The following is a 19,665-nucleotide window of genomic DNA, read 5'->3' on the forward strand; positions in this document are numbered from 1 at the left end:
AACGCAGCCCAGAGACAAGACCAGGAAGCGCCGCACAGGGCCAACTAAACAGACACACAAATAACAAGCTTGAGCAATGCATTCAACTTCAAGCCAATTATCTCCTCTAACCTCCAGTAGCCTCTGCAATGCGTTCCAGTCTTAACGGCCAAAACAGCACAGAATGCTTTTTTCAAATAGCTGCTGCAATCGTTCTGTGGATCTCATTAATCACAGCAAAAAGCCTACGCAGCTAAGGGGTAAAGATACAAAGAACTGTAATTCAGTACTGAACAAATACACAGGAGGAACCTCAACGTCGCTGTTGAAAAATGAATTCTGTGTTCCTGGACTAAGAGGGTGAAAGGTGACAAACGATCACCAACGTCAAAAGCGTGACACAAGTCATCTCGAAAAACAGGAAGCCCGCGGTGGTTTTCCTCTATCACAGATCTGAGTGGGATAAGACTCGAACCACGCGTAAAGCAATGAAGACTGGAGCACACAGCAGTCATGTTGTGCTGTTACTCTGAGAGGCATTCACACATGAATGGATCTCCCATTATAGAGGTTAAATAAGGCAGTTATACCATCTCAGTGCTCTCCTCCACACACACACACGCACACACACACACACGCACACACACACGCACACACACACACACACATTTAAACCAGCACTGTCCTCGAAAGAGCTAACCAAAATGCACTGTAAAAATGATCAGCCAACAGGAGGAGCTGGCATTGCTGAGGAGCTTATGTGAGACACACACACACACACACACACACACACACACACACACACACACACACACACACACACACACACACACACACACACACACACACACACACACACACACACACACACACACACACACACATTGCTGAGCAGCATATGTAAGGGTGTAGCACACAGTGTGTGGGTATTCCCAGTGCAGACGGGTGGAGGACACGACCTTGGACCAGCACAGCCACACAGCCACACACACACACACACACACACACACACACACCACACGCCTGCCACTGGTCCAGGGTGCTTCATGCATGCTTTTAATATCCACAACATTCAGCAGAATACAGTGGAAAGGCCAGGAGGGGTGTGTGTGTGTGTGTGTGCATGTGTGCACATGTGTGTGAATATGGGCCTGTCTGTTATTTTGTGTTGTTACTGTGCATGTCCATATGAGTGTGTGTGTGTGTGTGTGTGTGTGTAAGTGTGTACATATGCGTGTGTTTTTGTGCACGTGTGTGTTTGTGTATCTGTACACACAGCACACGCAAAGAAATATAAGAGGGTGTCTGCAAGCTGTGCTGGCAGAAAGTGAAAGGCTGATTGGTAAGTGGAAAGCCTGTGTGTGTGTGTGTGTGTGTGTGTGTGTGTGTGTGTGTGTGTGTGTGTGTGTGTGTGTGTGTGTGTGGAAGGGAGTGGTGCGGTGGGGTTGGGTGGGGTGGTGTGGTGGGTATTGCATGCGTGCTTATTTATGCACACTGTTGATTCCTATTGATTTCCTCCTCCACACTGCCCAGGCAAAAAAAAAAAATCAATCTTTAATTCCTCTGACTGCTTTTACGAGATCCGTCTCTGAGGAGAATGAACAGCCCGGCCAACAGTGGTTTTCACGGGAGTGTCACACACAGAGTGAGTGAATGTGCATTGTTATGCATTGAATATGCATTTGTGTGTGTCTGTGTGAGTGTGTGAGTGTGTGTGTGAGAGAGAGAGAGAGAGAGACAGACCACTGCACTGTGTATATACTATGTACATGCCATTTTCATCCATTTCATGCATGTGAAAAGAGAAGCAACAGGAGAGAGAAGAACAACCCTAGAAGAACAAGAGGGAGAAGGAGAGCTCATCACATCCTTTATCTGCGAACGAGAGAACGAGAGAAACGGAGGCGGTTTGCGCGGTCAGCAGCGCCGTGGAGCTGGGAAGAGAGAAGAGGGGAGTGGGAAGAGGGGAGTGGGAAGAGGGAAGTGGGAAGAGGGAAGAGGGAAGAGGGGAGTGGGAAGAGGGAAGTGCTCTCACTGAGGGGTAAATAATGTAGAGTGGATTAGAGATGCCCGGACACGGAGTGAGGGGCAATAGATCTCCTGAAGCCACCACATCATTATGAGTGAGGGGCAATATCTCTCCATCATTATGAGTGAGGGGCAATAGCTCTCCTGAAGCCACCACATCATTATGAGTGAGGGGCAATATCTCTCCATCATTATGAGTGAGGGGCAATATCTCTCTATCATTATGAGTGAGGGGCAATAGCTCTCCTGAAGCCACCACATCATTATGAGAGCACCCCATTCAATAAAACTGTCCGTCGACGAGTGGCTAGCATTCCTACCCGTGCCAACAGATCCGTCTGGCGGGAAGTTGGTTTAAGCTCCAGATAAGTGGATACATCATCCAACTTCCTTCAGACCTCCACCCAAAGCCTCTCTGTCCTCCCTAAACACTGTGCTGTGCACAGCAAAATTAGGTATGGCAATTGAATCTTTGCCAATTACATTGCTGGGGGTTTGAATCATTTATGTGATGAATTCTCACTAATGTTCCGTATTTGAAATGATGAAAATGTTCCGAAATGAATTACTGTGCCAAGGACAGTCATTGAAATTGGATTGTTTAAAATACCGTAAGTCTTCGAAAGCAAAAAAAGAAAAAGAAAAAGGAGTTTAATCAACAATATAAAAACGATGATTTTGACTCCACAACCGTGACTGTAGTAGAGTTATGACGTAGATTACTATGTATGATGACTCACACTGTTCGCTGACTAACACTATACACTGTGCTGTGCTGTGGACAGCAAAATTAGGTATGACAAATAACGCTGATGCACATAGGCTAAGAGAGAGAGCAGGTGCAGTGAACATGTTCAGAATTTCATTACTATGCCAAGGACGGTCATTGAAATGGGATTATTGAAAAGAAGTCTTAGAAAGCAAAACGTAAAAAGGAGTTTAATAAACATTATAAGAATAGTGAGTATGACTCCACAACCGTGACTGTAGTAGAGTTATGACGTAGATTACTATGTATGATGACTCACACTGTTCACTGACTAACATTACGCTGTGCTGTGGACAGCAAAATTAGGTATGACAAATAACTCTGATGCACATAGGCTAAGAGAGAAAGGGGGCAGTGAACATGTTCAGAATTTCATTACTATGCCAAGGACAGTCAATAAAGCAGTTCTTGGCTTGTAGCTCCCCCTAGCGGCGAAACCTGTTGAAATTTGCTTTCCTCGTTTATGACAAACTAGCGAGTCAACAACTTTGCTAACACAGTCAAGAAAAGATGGCTAGCTCTGAATCGAAATTTTATCCAAATGTCTCTTTCAGCTCTCGCCAACGAGTAAAAGCTGTTCCCATAGTGACTGTCACTACCCGATCCTAGTCACGCATGCTCAGACACAAAGGACCGGGCGGCTCCAGAAATCTTACATACCGCAGTATTTTCCCTACAGACCCCCGATGGCAATGGCGGAGAGGCCATTCTCCATATTAAAAGTAATTGTAGCGGCACCATTTTTTTCAAGCTGTTATTTTAAGGTAAAAAAAGTTACATATTGTTACTTTAAAATGGGATTATTGAAAAGAAGTCTTAGAAAGCAAAAGGTTTAATGGTTAAATGCACATAGGCTAAGAGAGAGCAGGCGCAGTGAACATGTTCAGAATTTCATTACTATGCCAAGGACGGTCATTGAAATGGGATTATTGAAAAGAAGTCTTAGAAAGCAAAAGGTTTAATGGTTAAACGTTAAACGTTTAAGGAGTTTAATCAACAATATAAAAATGATGAGAATGACTCCACAACCATGACTATGGTACAGTTATGACGTAGGATACGATGCATGATCACTGAGTGACATAGAGCTTGAGCTCTGGGGAAATCAGTCGAACCTCTGTGGAGGGGTGAGGGATGAGAACACACAACGATGAGCAAGACAAGATGGCCGACACCCCCAGGAGAATGGTCAGCAGGTTCGGTAGAGAGAGGAGAGGTAAATATCTCAGAAGAAGTCCTCGACAGACACCTTCAGTTTGACTTCTTTATATGGTAGCGCGCTGACTGGTGAGCCTGTCTGGAGACGTAAGTGTACGATCCCAGTTGACTTAAAATAACTTTTCAAAAATATTATGACAATGTCGTTGCACATCTTTCACAGCAGGCGGTAGAGCGCCAATTTACAGTACGCATAATGTCCTCTTTGCGTGACTAGTGAAAGCTTCCTAAGACTGAACGAAAATGTGTCTGAGGGCCATGTCTCAGTTCCACTAGTGACGCAAGCTCTGCCTGGGGGTTATTAGCCATTATTATGGGCTGACGCACCCCAGTCCACTCATTACAGCCAATCAGAATGAGTTATCGTGCCTAACAGCCCGCGGCGGAGGGGGCCGTCTGCTGGATGAGGGGAGGGGGAGGGGGAGGACAGATATAGGGCAGACATTTACATTTACATTTAGTCATTTAGCAGACGCTTTTGTCCAAAGCGATGTACAAGGGAGAGAATATTTCAAGCTACGAGCAATAGAACCTGGTGTAACAATAAATAAATACTACTTTACATAAGAAATATAACAAAATGAAATAAAAAAAGAAAGAAAGAAGTGCAGAAATGTAACTGCTGTAATTGCAAGTTACGCACTAGTCGAAGTGCCAGCTAGGACGGGAAGTGCTCTCTGAAGAGTTGGGTCTTCAAAAGCTTCTTAAAGGTAGAGAGGGACGCCCCAGACAGACAGAGATAGGGCAGACAGACAGAGATTGGGCAGACAGACAGAGACAAAGACAGGCCAAGAGATGGAGGCATCAAAGAGATGACAAATAACAAAAGACTAAAAGAGAAGAAAATAACACATATAATATAACATTATAAATAACACATCTAATCAAACAAAACTACACCGCCTATCTGTGATCTCTTTAAATAAAAAAATGATTTCATACAATATTGGGCTTTGACTGGCTTTGACACTGTTGGGTCCTATTTGTCCATAATAACTGACAAAAACCACAGCTGATAACCACCTCTGTCGGGTACGTGCTCAGCACGTATAGACGGGCTGTTGGGGAATGCAGGCACAGACTAGACGGGCCTCCCTAAGGAGTCGTGGATACTCTCCCACTGTGGGCGAGGCACAGTGGATACTGAAGTGTCTTTTCTCACGCAGGGCAGTCAATGCACTTCCTGGTCGGAGGAAGGGCGCAGAGGTTTCCATACTTCGTGGGGTATGTGCTTGTGTGAGTGTGCGTGCTGTGTATGTGTGAGTGTGTGTGTGTGTGTATGTGCTTGTGTGTGTGTGTGTGTGTGTATGTGCTTGTGTGAGTGTGTGCTGTGTATGTGTGTGTGTGTGCTTGTCTGAGTGTGCGTGCTGTGTATGTGTGTGTGTGTGTGTGTATGTGCTTGTGTGTGTGTGTGTATGTGCTTGTGTGAGTGTGTGCTGTGTATGTGTGTGTGTGTGTATGTGCTTGTGTGAGTGTGCGTGCTGTGTATGTGTATGTGTGTGTGTGTGTGTATGTGCTTGTGTGAGTGTGAGTGTGCGTGCTGTGTGTGTGTGTGTGTGTGTATGTGTGTGTGTGTATGTGCTTGTGTGAGTGTGCGTGCTGTGTGTGTGTGTATGTGCTTGTGTGAGTGTATGCTTGTGTGAGTGTGAGTGTGAGTGTGAGTGTGCGTGCTGTGTGTGTGTGTGTGCTGTGTATGTGTGTGTGTGTGTGTGTGTGTGTGTGTGTGCTTGTGTGAGTGTGTGTGCTGTGTATGTGTGTGTGTGTGTGTGTGTGTGTGTGTGTGTGAGTGTGCGTGCTGTGTGTGCTTGTGTGAGTGTGTGCTTGTGTGAGTGCTTGTGTGTGTGTTTGTGTATGTGCTTGTGTGAGTGTATGCTTGTGTGAGTGTGAGTGTGCGTGCTGTGTGTGTGTGTGTGCTGTGTATGTGTGTGTGTGTGTGTGTGTGTGTGTGTGTGCTTGTGTGAGTGTGTGTGCGTGTGCGTGCTGTGTGTGTGTGTGTGTGTGTGTGAGTGTGAGTGTGCGTGCTGTGTGTGCTTGTGTGAGTGTATGCTTGTGTGAGTGTGTGTATTTCTGTGTGAGTGTGAGTGTGCGTGCTGTGTGTGTGTGTGTGTGTGTGTATATGTGCTTGTGTGAGTGTGTGTGCTGTGTGTGTGTGTATGTGCTTGTGTGTGTGTGTGTAAGTGTGTGTGTGTGTGTGTGTGTGTGTGTCTGCATGTGCTTGTGTGTGTGTGTGTGTGTGTATATATGTGTGCATATACATGTCTTCGTATCATCTATTCCTATTCTTTATATGGTGGTCTGTGTATGTGTGTGTGTGTGTGTGTGTGTGTGTGTGTGTGTGTGTGTGTGTGTGTGTGTGTGTGTGTATGTGCTTGTGTGAGTGTGCGTGCTGTGTGTGTGTGTGTGTGTGTGCGTGTATGTGCTTGTGTGAGTGTGAGTGTGCGTGCTGTGTGTGTGTGTGTGTGTGTGTGTGTGTATGTGCTTGTGTGAGTGTATGCTTGTGTGAGTGTGAGTGTGAGTGTGCGTGCTGTGTGTGTGTGTGTGCTGTGTATGTGTGTGTGTGTGTGTGTGCTTGTGTGAGTGTGTGTGCTTGTGTGAGTGTGCGTGCTGTGTATGTGTATGTGTGTGTGTGTGTGTGAGTGTGTGTGTGTGTGTGTGTGTGTGTGTGTGTGTGTGTGTGTGTGTGTGTGTGTGTGTGTGTGTGTGTGTGGGTGTGAGTGTGCGTGCTGTGTGTGCTTGAGTGAGTGTGTGCTTGTGTGTGTGTTTGTGTATGTGCTTGTGTGAGTGTGAGTGTGAGTGTGCATGCTGTGTGTGTGTGTGTGCTGTGTATGTGTGTGTGTGTGTGTGTGTGTGTTCTTGTGTGAGTGTGTGTGCGTGTGCGTGCTGTGTGTGAGTGTGTGTGCGTGTGCGTGCTGTGTGTGTGTGTGTGTGTGTGTGTGTGTGTGTGAGTGTGCGTGCTGTGTGTGCTTGTGTGAGTGTGTCCTTGTGTGAGTGTGAGTGTATGCTTGTGTGAGTGTGAGTGAGTGTGAGTGTGCGTGCTGTGTGTGTGTGTGTGTGTGTATATGTGCTTGTGTGAGTGTGTGTGCTGTGTGTGTGTGTATGTGCTTGTGTGTGTGTGTGTAAGTGTGTGTGTGTGTGTGTGTGTGTGTGTGTATATATGTGTGCATATACATGTCTTCGTATCATCTATTCCTATTCTTTATATGGTGGTCTGAAGTAAAGTCGTTTTTTAAGGCAGCCACATGGGGCGACCAAGAGAAAGGATAGAGAGAGAGAGGGAAGAGAGAGAATAGAGACACAGAGAGGAGAGAGAGAATAGAGAGCAAATACACAGAGAGAGAATAGAGAGAGAATAGAGATATAGAGAGAATAGAGAGAGAATAGGGACCGAGAGAGAGAAGAGAAGGAATAGAGAAGAGAGAGAAAAGAGAGAGAATAGACACAGAGAGAGAGAAGAGAGAGAATAGAGACATAGAGAGAATAGAGAGAGAATAGGGACCGAGAGAGAGAAGAGAAGGAATAGAGAAGAGAGAGAAAAGAGAGAGAATAAAGAGAGAGAGAGAGAGAGAGAGAATAGGGACAGAGAGAGAGAATAGAGAGAGAGAGAAAAGAGAGAGAAGAGAGAGAGAGAGAAAAGAGAGAGAAGAGACAGAGAGAGAAGAGAGAGAAGAGAGAGAATAAAGAGAGAGAGAGAGAGAGAGAGAATAGGGACAAAGAGAGAGAATAGAGAGAGAGAGAGAGAGAGAGAGAGAGAATAGGGACAGAGATAGAGAATAGAGAGAGAGAGAAAAGAGAGAGAAGAGACAGAGAGAGAAGAGAGAGAATAGAGAGAGAGAGAAGAGAGAGACAGAGACAGTGGAGGACTTACTGAGGTGGTGGCGAGGGTGCTGTTGTCTCCTCACCACACATGTGCCCCTCTTGCTCTCCGTCAGGGGTGCCAGACACGGCCCGCAGCGCGAGGAGCCCGGCTGGCAGAAGTGGCGTCCCTCGCGGGCACAGTCCAGACTGCGGGGACATTGTCCTTCTGCAGAGACACAGGGGACACATAGACAGACCTGTCAGACTGACTTTCACCTTCAAACTGATGTCTGCCCGTACTGACCCCCATGGTGAGAGAAGTGTGTGTGTGTGTGTGTGTGTGTGTGTGTGTGTGTGACAGAGGGGACACCAAAGACACGTTCGACTCATACCCTTCACATGCATGAGTAACTCTTGTCTGCCGCAATATCAGTGAGCAGCGGGATTTGTAAAGTGATCTGTCCATTGTTGACTACACCTTTTGGGGCTAAGAGTAGGAAAACAGGGTTGAACTGGTGTTAGTTCTGGTAGATCACCCTGGTTTAGAATAGGAAAACAGGGTTGAACTGGTGTTAGTTCTGGTAGATCACCCTGGTTTAGAGTAGGAAAACAGGGTTGAACTGGTGTTAGTTCTGGTAGATCACCCTGGTTTAGAATAGGAAAACAGGGTTGAACTGGTGTTAGTTCTGGTAGATCACCCTGGTTTAGCCGGGATTGACTCACACATCAAAGTGCTGTAATCCATTTAAAAAAAAAAAACAGCAAAATGAGACTCTCGAGGTAACCTGAGTGTCTTTTATTAATACATATCTTCTCAGCCTGTTGGTCACGGAAGCTTTAGATCTGACACACACACACACACACACACACACACACACACACACACACACACACACACACTTCTCTGACACGAGATCCGATGTTGCTCCGATCCCCAACAACAACATGACTGAGGAATGAGTCAGCACAGCTTTGAAGAGGGAAATTGGCAGAAGGAGTAAAAGCCCCGAGAGGATGAGCCTGTTAGACACACACACACACACACACACACACACACACACACACACACACACCCTAGAGATGGAGAAGAGGAGCCCCACATGTGAAACCAAGAAGAAGGGAGCCGACGGATCAGATATGCAGAGGAGCGGTGTGCGACACCCTGTGCTCATTACTTCAGTGTGAGCGCTCATGTACGACTGACTTCAGGTCAGCTCTTCTGCTGAAGCCAATTAAGGGAAAGGCCAGTGGAGTCAGCAGAGGAATGGCATCCCAGAGACAGAGACAGAGACAGAGACAGAGAGTAGAGACAGAGACAGAGACAGAGAGAGAGTAGAGACAGAGACAGACAGAGAGTAGAGACAGAGACAGAGACAGAGACAGAGAGTAGAGACAGAGAGTAGAGACAGAGAGTAGAGACAGAGACAGAGACAGAGAGTAGAGACAGAGACAGAGACAGAGAGTAGAGACAGAGACAGAGACAGAGAGTAGAGACAGAGACAGAGACAGAGACAGAGACAGAGAGTAGAGACAGAGACAGAGACAGAGAGTAGAGACAGAGAGTAGAGACAGAGACAGAGAGTAGAGACAGAGACAGACAGAGAGTAGAGACAGAGACAGAGACAGAGACAGAGAGTAGAGACAGAGACAGAGACAGAGAGTAGAGACAGAGACAGAGACAGAGAGTAGAGACAGAGACAGAGACAGAGACAGAGGCAGAGGCAGAGGCAGAGACAGAGACAGAGACAGAGACAGAGACAGAGACAGAGAGCCATGCATCTACAGAGTGATGATCGCTCTTTAAAAAAATAAATAAAAATGAAGTACTTTCTTTTCTCTCTTGCTCTCATGTTCTCGCTCTCTTTCACACGTACACACACACACACCAGGCTCCGTTTCACCCTGACATACACACACACACACACACACACACACACCCGGCTCCCTCTCACCCTGGCATACACACACACACACACACACACACACACGAACACACACAAACACACACAAACACACACACACACACGGCTCCCTCTCACCCACACTCTCTCACCCTGACATACACACACTTTCTCATTCACACTCTCACCTGCATTTCTGTCTCTGTCTTTCTCTCTATCTCTCTCTCTCTCTCTGTTTCGGTTGATCTTTGCATCCTTTATTCATCGCTGGTGTTTCTACAAGAGTAGAGGTAGTAAAATCCATTCACTACAGAGAGGTTTGATTGCATTTGTAGTGCTTTGAAGGGCTAATGATATATGATCCTACCATTTTGGTTCCATTTTTCTCTCTGAGACATGGTTAGCAGAAGGTGGCAAGTGCTACCGCTCTCAATGAGACAGCACCCGTACATTTCAGCTTTATGAATATGTGCCGAACTGGCAAGATGGGAGGAGAAGTAGGTGCTGTATTTAAAAGTGCATTTCAGTGCAAGATTATACTTGGTCATTTTATTTTTCTTTTGTTTTGAATACCTCAGTTCCATGTTTGAGGGTGTTACCAAAATGACATTTTTAACCATTTACAGACTTCCATGATGTATTGATGACTTTATTGATGACTTTTTTTTATCATAAGAGGGGATTTTAACATCCATATCAACATGGACAATAATGCCAAAGAACCTTTTGCTCAACACAACATTTCTGGTTTCTTCGCAGCATGTGAAAGAGCCTACACACACACACACACACACACACACACACACACACACACACACACACACACACACACACACACACACGAGGCCACACTTGGAATCTCATCTACTTATTTCTGAAGGTCTCTCCATTTCTTTTGTTATGGACCTGGCACTTTCTGATCAGTTCCTTCCAGTTCCAGTGCCTTCTTTGACTTACTGATCACTCCAGAGGTTTAAATAAGCTCTGTTTCCGATCACTCTGGAGGTTTAAATAAGCTGTTTCTGATCACTCCGGAGGTTTAAATAAGCTCTGTTTCTGATCACTCCGGAGGTTTAAATAAGCTCTGTTTCTGATCACTCCGGAGGTTTAAATAAGCTGTTTCTGATCACTCCGGAGGTTTAAATAAGCTGTTTCTGATCACTCTGGAGGTTTAAATAAGCTCTGTTTCTGATCACGCCAGAGGTTTAAATAAGCTCTGTTTCTGATCACGCCAGAGGTTTAAATAAGCTCTGTTTCTGATCACGCCAGAGGTTTAAATAAGCTCTGTTTCTGATCACGCCAGAGGTTTAAATAAGCTCTGTTTCTGATCACTCTGGAGGTTTAAATAAGCTGTTTCTGATCACTCTGGAGGTTTAAATAAGCTCTGTTTCTGATCACTCCGGAGGTTTAAATAAGCTCTGTTTCTGATCACTCCGTTGGTTTAAATAAGCTCTGTTTCCGATCACTCTGGAGGTTTAAATAAGCTCTGTTTCTGATCACTCCGGAGGTTTAAATAAGCTGTTTCTGATCACTCTGGAGGTTTAAATAAGCTCTGTTTCTGATCACTCTGGAGGTTTAAATAAGCTCTGTTTCTGATCACTCTGGAGGTTTAAATAAGCTGTTTCTGATCACTCCGGAGGTTTAAATAAGCTCTGTTTCTGATCACTCCGGAGGTTTGAATAAGCTGTTTCTGATCACTCCAGAGGTTTAAATAAGCTGTTTCTGATCACTCTGGAGGTTTAAATAAGCTGTTTCCGATCACTCTGGAGGTTCAAATAAGCTCTGTTTCTGATCACTCCGTTGGTTTAAATAAGCTCTGTTTCCGATCACTCTGGAGGTTTAAATAAGCTCTGTTTCTGATCACTCCGGAGGTTTAAATAAGCTGTTTCTGATCACTCTGGAGGTTTAAATAAGCTGTTTCTGATCACTCTGGAGGTTTAAATAAGCTCTGTTTCTGATCACTCTGGAGGTTTAAATAAGCTGTTTCTGATCACTCCGGAGGTTTAAATAAGCTCTGTTTCTGATCACTCCGGAGGTTTGAATAAGCTGTTTCTGATCACTCCAGAGGTTTAAATAAGCTGTTTCTGATCACTCTGGAGGTTTAAATAAGCTGTTTCTGATCACTCCGGAGGTTTAAATAAGCTGTTTCTGATCACTCTGGAGGTTTAAATAAGCTCTGTTTCTGATCACTCTGGAGGTTTAAATAAGCTGTTTCTGATCACTCCGGAGGTTTAAATAAGCTGTTTCTGTTAGGGAAAATGAGTGCTCAGTTTATGGAGGTCATAGCTATGTCCCCTACCATGAATGCAGAGACAGTTGATAACTTTACCTTGAAAATATTGAATGTCATGGCCGTAGTTGCACTGGCAAAAGTCAAGAAAACTTTGCGCAAACAGAAAGCACTATGGAGAAACAAGCACTGAAAGGAGAATGCAGGAAGCTGAACGCAAATAGAGAATAACTAAACATCAAATCCACTATGGCCTCTTTAAACAAAGCCCTCTGTAGTTTTAAATATGATATATGCTAGACAGCTACCTTTCTCTACGATGATTAACAGGAACACCGCTTCTTTTTGTCATGGTTGACAAGCTTTCAAACCCCTCAAACAGATAGCCCCAGAACTCCTTACCCTCCAGAAATGTAAACACCACACAGTCAAACAATGAAACTATGCCATCTCTACGACCACCTAGAAATACAACTATGTTACAGTTGAATACAACTGACCACAAAACTCTACAGGAAACAGTTTGGCATCTTAAATCATTGACATCGTATCTCAGCACACTATTTTTTTTATCTTGTACAAAAGGGATTTACTACAAATAGTAAATGGCTAACTGCTACCCAGGCATTTTCCCAAAGTGGTTAACTTAAGTTGTAACTTTTGACTGTTTAAATCTGGCTTCCACCTCACTATTGTTCCTTAACGGCTCTTATAACTCTTGGACAGGTTGGAAAATTAGGGAGGACTTTTGGAGCAAAAATCTAAAAAACAGAGTCTTGGCATTCTAATAGACTCAAATATAACACTGTCACCAGCCATATCAAAGAAAACACAAAAATAGCTCTCTATTATCTTAAAATATAGCCAGAATCAAAGATTTGGTGTCCCAAAAAGACCAGAGAGAAACTCAACTTTATTTCCAGTGGGGTGGTCTACTGTAATGGGCTCTTAATGGGTCTTCCCAATAAAGACCATTAAAGAGCTCATTCAAAATGCCCCGAGACCAAGGGAACACAGAAAATTATTCCATTTCTAAAATTTTAACACAGATACAGATTTTAAAGTGGTGCTACTTATATCTATAATTTACTGAATGGTTTGGGCTCAAAATATATCTCTGACCTGTTTAAAGAATATAAAACAAGTAGGGCTCTTAAATCCATGGATTCAGGTCAGCTAGTGGAGCCCAGAGTAGGGCTCTAAGATCCATGGATTCAGGTCAGCTAGTAGAACCCAGAGTAAACATGGTGAAACAGCATTTAGCTTTTATGCTGCATGCAACTTGAACAAACTGCTTTTATGCTGTATGCAACTGGAACACACTGCTTTTATGCTGTATGCAACTGGAACACACTGCTTTTATGCTGTATGCAACTGGAACACACTGCCAGAAGATCATAGATGTGGCCCAAAGGTAGTCATTTCTAAATCCAGGTTAAAAAACATTTTCATGTGCCTATGATTGAACTCTAAAAATTGCACTCTAATGTTACTGCACTTTACTTTTAATTTAATGATATAACTTATCTTGTAATTATGAACTGTGTACTGTCTTTTAATTATTTATATATTTGATCTTTAATTATTACTTGATGTACTATTTCTTTTCATCTTTTATTGTTTTGCACTCTTAAGCACTTTGTTTAGATTTTTCCTTAGGACATTCCTTTTGCTTTTATTTATGGAAAGCCACATTGAATTGCCTCTGTGTATGAAAACGTGCTCTATAAATAAACTCCGTTTATGAAACGTGCTCTATAAATAAAACTCAGTTTATGAAACGTGCTCTATGAAATATACTCAGTGTATGAACGTGCTCTTATAAATATACTCAGTTTATGAAACTGCTCTATGAATTAAACTCGTTTATAAAATGTGCTATAGGATGAACTTGCCTTGCCTAAGTTATAAGGGTCCGGATTGTTATCTTTATTCTTTGATGTTCTCAGAGAAAGAGATGAGGTTTTCAGTTTTCTCCCTCTCGGTGAACGACTGGAGAATGAGCCGACACAAACAGCGGGGGGCCCTGAGGTGTCCGGTCGGGACACAAGAACAAGCTGTGGCCCCAGACAACCCAGGCAACATGTAGCGTATATATCACTGACTGTGGCAGACTCCTGCTGGGCTAAAGGAGGGCTGGAGAGATGTGAAGACCTGCTCAAGCGGCAGCCTCAGTCTTACCCTTTAGTGCAGAGATGCCCAGTGACTCTCCCTGGAGGTGACACTCAGACTGCACAGGACACATATATAATTAACAAAAATATAAAAGTAGATTTCTGCATAGATTCAGGAGTAACGTACGGGTTACCTATCACATACAAACAGATTCAAGACCAACTAAAGATATTTGTTTTCCGGGTGAATGGATGCTTCATGTACATAGTCACTGCATGCTCTCAAGAGAAAATGAAGATGAATGAAAGTATACTTTCAGGAGTTTTAAGTGTAAGCTTGCATATGCATCTACAATCCTAATCAAACAAACCTGCCTACTCTACTGTGAGGCAGGTGCCTAATGCACTCGGCCTAACTGATCCAGATGTGTTTTTGACTGAGACATAAACACTCTCTAAAAAGGCAGGTTAAGTCTGAGAGGAGAGAGAAAGCAGGCATTCCTGTTCCAACACTAAGGAGGTCTGAGGTCTTGTTTTGCCCAGCCGCAGAACGGGTGCCAAGCCTCTGTAGGGACTCAATGGGCCGGGGGGGAAAAGAGGGAATAATTAACGTCAGTACGTGGCAATCGATTGCGGCATTAACCCCTTTTACCACTCGCCGCCGCCGCCACCGCTGCGGGGTCCACCGCATTACAGAAACCTTGGCTCCAGTTTCCATAACAACGGCCATGGCAACGGAGACCGTGTGACATCATCAGGTATGAGTCATTGTGAATGCGGGAGCAACAGAGTGCACAGAAGGGTGGTGTGGGGGGGGGGGGGGGGGGGGGGGGGGGGGGCGGCATGTCTTAGGACAACAGTGAGAGCAGTGACACAGAAAAAAAACACACAAAAAAAAACGATAAAGAGATAACGAGGGGTCTGTTGTGAAGTGGAAATAGAGACAATTCCAAACATCTTCAAACCCTCTTCCCTCTGCTGCAGAAGCTCATCAAACACTTCACCTCGTGCTTATGTGGACTACACGAGGCAACCTGTTACTGCAGTCCTCCCACATTCAAGCCATGTTTACAGATATCATAAAACAGTCGGTTCAATGCAACAGCCCTATACTTATAAAAGGTTTTAAACACAAAAGCTCCTTGGACTTCCTACCAGCCACATAATGAGCAATGCCAAGCATCGGCATGTGCACAATGCATGGGTTTAGTGCAGTCCTTCCGTGCACATTACCTTGGGTTCCCCATTAACATCAGTTATACAGCACATTCTTCTGCTGCCCAGGAACCCAGAGGGGTTGACGTTGAGTGATACATTACTGCTGCATGCGGTGGAGTAAACACACCCTCCCTCCCTCTCCACCTCCTTCCAACCTCTCTCTCTCTCTCTCTCTCTCTCTCTCTCTCTCTCTCTCTCCTCATAAGTCACACAGGGTGCGGGGGATGGGGGAGGCACAGAGAAAGAGCGCTGCATGTTTACTTAAAGTTGTCACACAGTAAATCTATGACTTGCACAGGCTGCATGTTGCGCTGATGCTGCTGAACAAAAAGACTGTTTACTGTTTACTGACTTTAAAAAATGACTGACAAAATAAACAAATGTTTCGAAACGCAGCACTAAATCTCTTGACTTTTGATTTTGAAGTGAATAAAAAAAAATCTGGTACTGGGTTCTTGAAACTAGGTTCTTGAAACCAGTCCCTCTCCTCTCCTCTCCTCTCCTCTGCTCCTTCTGCGTCTCCTTCCCCTGAGACGGACGGACGGACGGACGGAGGCCAGCAGATGTCGGCCATGATCTGATTAGCCCAGTGAGACGGTCTCCTCCGCCCAGACCCCGGGCTGCAGGCTGCGGGCGGGCGGGTGCCGCAGCGGCGTCTAATTTCCCTGTCATTAGAAGCACTTATAGGATTAAAATGCCAAATCATTAGGATGGGCTGTTATCCTCCCAACCAGTGAGGGGGGCCGATTAGCAAATAAAGGTGGGGAGGGGGAGGCGACCATTATATGCAGATCAAGTCAGCGACTCCTACATTCACAAACAACGGAAAAGTGGACGCCATAACTTGCAGAGAGAAGATTCGGAAACGTTTATGTCCATTCATGTCCATCTCTTCCCATTACTAATGACCAGGCAGATGAATGTCTTCCTGCCGGGCGGATTCCTGTTGACCTCCAGTGCAGGCGGCGGATTGGAGGGGACAGGGGACACCGATCCCGTGGTAATCCTCATTTGGAGGACCACAGCCTTTAATTCTCCATAACACACACACACACACACACACACACACACAGACAGACACACACACACACACACACACACACACACACACACACACACACACACACACACACACAACAAACACACACAGATGTGGCTCCACACAACAAAAACTGCAGATGCTCCTGGTTTCTCACTTGGATTTGTCCCTTTAAAGCACCAAAAGATAAACAAACAACGCACACTCACAAGCAAACACTCGTCGTCACGACGATGGCACCATTCAGTACAAGATCATTTTATTCCAACCGAGATACAAAAGAACACTCAGGAAGAAAACAGAAACCTGTTATGTTTAACTTCACTATTTCAACCAGTAGGGGGACACAGCACATTACAACACTACGACATGACCCTTTCCATTCATAATGTCCCATCATGCGTAACCGATTGGAGCAACTGTACTCTACTCAACATGTCTTCTGCTCAGTTTCTTCAGATCAGTGTCTCTCTCTCCCTCTTTCTCTCTCTCCATCGCAACTGTACTCTACTCAACATGTCTTCTGCTCAGTTTCTTCAGAACAGAGTATCTCTCTCTCTCTCTCTCTCTCTCTTTCTCCATCTCTACATCTATGTCTCTATCTATCTGTCAATCAACCTCAATTAATTTAGCTTTAACAATTTGTTTTTGTAATACATGTTTCCAAAGAGCCAAAACACAAAGAGAGATGAGGCAAACAGACATTTTACCCTCAGACTTGCTTGTAAAAAAGCAAACACAATTGATCGCGCTATGCTCACGCGCATCATACTCATCTGCATTTTGATCTGTTTCCTTGAAATCATCAAAGTGCCCCTGTGCTCAGGAGAGCCACTTCATCTGGGAATTAAACTTGTGATTCAGAGAACGTGCTCCATGTTAGCATGCATGCAGTGCCCTATTCAACTCTGGTGCTTTAACTGCAAATAAATGAATTGCTAATGCTTCTGACAAATTAGCTACAACCTACAACAAAGGCCTCTCTTTATCAACATGGCCTCTGGCCAACCTTCTGATAATCATCTCCATGCTTTCAGGACTGTAGACGGAAAAAAAAAAAGGTGACGACAAAAGGCCTTACCCGACTAATAGATTACATAACGGAGTTGCTAAATATTTGATTATACAGTCAAACAGTAAGTCCTGAACCATATGGTAGGCAGCACAGACCGTAATAGCAAGAAGGGACATTCATCAAAGATGAAGGATGATGTTGAAACATTTGAAATATATTTCACAGTATTTTGTTTGTGCAGTTAAAATATGCCCCCCCCCCCAAAAAAAAATAAATAAACAAAAACAAAAAAGGGAAAACATGCTAAACATAATTAAGCTTTAATTAATTGAATTACTGTCGTATTGGCTATCCTCTACACCACACAGACACACACACACACACACACACACACACACACACACACACACACAGACACACACACACACACACACACTGAGATATACCTAAACGCAGCTACATGAACTGATATGCATGCAGATTGAATTTTCCGCTCCCATATGCCGTCAACAAAGGGGCAGTGGTTTCTCGCTCCTCGTCGTGGCAACGCAGCATCGCCTTACAAGAATAACTCAGTTGACTGAACTCACCCCACTGCGGAGAAAACGGAAGTCGTCTAATAATATATGTCCTTCCAGAAATAGCAAGCATTTTTAGCCGGAGCTGTCATAAAAATACACTGATCAGTGAGAAGAATTTATCTCCACTCCAGCTGAGCCTCATCACATCCGGCATCACAAATGTGCCGTGATGGCTTGTCTGGGCCAAAGGATGCACAACTGCGTGTTTCCTGATTGTGTGCCACAGCTAGAGAGACTATTCCTCAGTCTCCTTGAGTGGTTATATCATTTATTAACCTGCATTGAGTTCCAAAATGATGCTAATCAAAACAGCTTGTGCTGTTTACACAGAAATTGCCTTAAGTGTTATAGGACACCATACATTTAAAGGGACAACATCTGGAGTGGACCACGTAGGCTCTTTAGCAATTATGTCCATCATAAGCACATTGCTGGACAATATGAGAGAAAACTGGACACGTAGTTACAATGAGGTTAATAAAGGTGTCTAATCAACTTAGGTCAACAGGCACCAGAACATTCTCTTAAGTCCCGGGTGAGTAATATCAAACTGGTCAACAGGCACTAGAACATTCTGTTAAGTCCCGGGTGAGTAATATCAAACTGGTCAACAGGCATCAGAACATTCTCTTAAGTCCCGGGTGAGTAATATCAAACTGGTCAACAGGCACCAGAACATTATCTTAAGTACTGGGTGAGTAATATCAAACTGGTCAACAGGCACCAGAACATTCTCTTAAGTACTGGGTGAGTAATATCAAACTGGTCAACAGGCACTAGAACATTCTGTTAAGTCCCGGGTGAGTAATATCAAAGTGGTCAACAGGCACTAGAACATTATCTTAAGTACTGGGTGAGTAATATCAAACTGGTCAACAGGCACCAGAACATTCTCTTAAGTCCCGGGTGAGTAATATCAAACTGGTCAACAGGCACTAGAACATTCTGTTAAGTCCCGGGTGAGTAATATCAAAGTGGTCAACAGGCACCAGAACATTCTCTTAAGTCCCGGGTGAGTAATATCAAACTGGTCAACAGGCACTAGAACATTATCTTAAGTACTGGGTGAGTAATATCAAACTGGTCAACAGGCACTAGAACATTATCTTAAGTACTGGGTGAGTAATATCAAACTGGTCAACAGGCACCAGAACATTCTCTTAAGTACTGGGTGAGTAATATCAAACTGGAAAGTTGCACATGTGACTTCTTTTGTCCTCTACTTATCATGTAGCTGTGTTGCATGCTTGGTGATAAAGACACGTCGGGAGAGAGGCTTTACGTAACGAGTCAGACTGGGCTTTTACTGCCACTGAGAGTTATGGTGAGGAGACAGTTTAAGTTTGGAAAATAAATTCTACCTTTGCCACCGTGTATAAAAACTGCATTACCCAGAGATGGCCTTAGACTGTTTTATGTCCAAAGAGACTGCAAATAGTGCTTATCTTTCATTGTGCTTGTCTATGGTTCCCATCATGAGATCCCAGACCTTTGAGAGACGATTGTCCGCACAAACAAATGTGACAATGGGCCCTATGAAAGAGATCCTTCACGGACAACAGTCCCAACGCGACTAAGAGCACAGGCACAGCACGCGACTATGTGCAACTGCACTCGTACTGTTTGCCCCGAAGCTCTGAGAATCGTGCACAATTGAAGGCTCGAGCAAAGACAAACATCCACTATCCAGGAGAGTTCATTCAAATGACTAAACAATCCCCTGTATGGTTCTCTAAGGGAGGAGAGGCATAGGTAAGTTAAATTGCCACACACGCATC

At 44.3% G+C, this 19,665-nt stretch overlaps 1 protein-coding gene across 1 annotated transcript in view; it reads right to left on the reverse strand.

The window, feature by feature from the left end:
• The window catches only part of LOC122133038 (neural proliferation differentiation and control protein 1-like), a 29,859-nt gene that overhangs the window by 2,520 nt on the left and 7,674 nt on the right, over positions 1-19,665 (reverse strand). Inside the window, exon 2 of the mRNA XM_042708326.1 lies at positions 7,860-8,015. Within this exon, the coding sequence (XP_042564260.1) occupies positions 7,860-8,015 (156 nt within the window). The remainder of the gene's footprint in view (positions 1-7,859; positions 8,016-19,665) is intronic.

This window comes from Clupea harengus, chromosome 7, assembly GCF_900700415.2.
Source record: "Clupea harengus chromosome 7, Ch_v2.0.2, whole genome shotgun sequence".
Lineage (NCBI taxonomy): Eukaryota > Metazoa > Chordata > Actinopteri > Clupeiformes > Clupeidae > Clupea > Clupea harengus.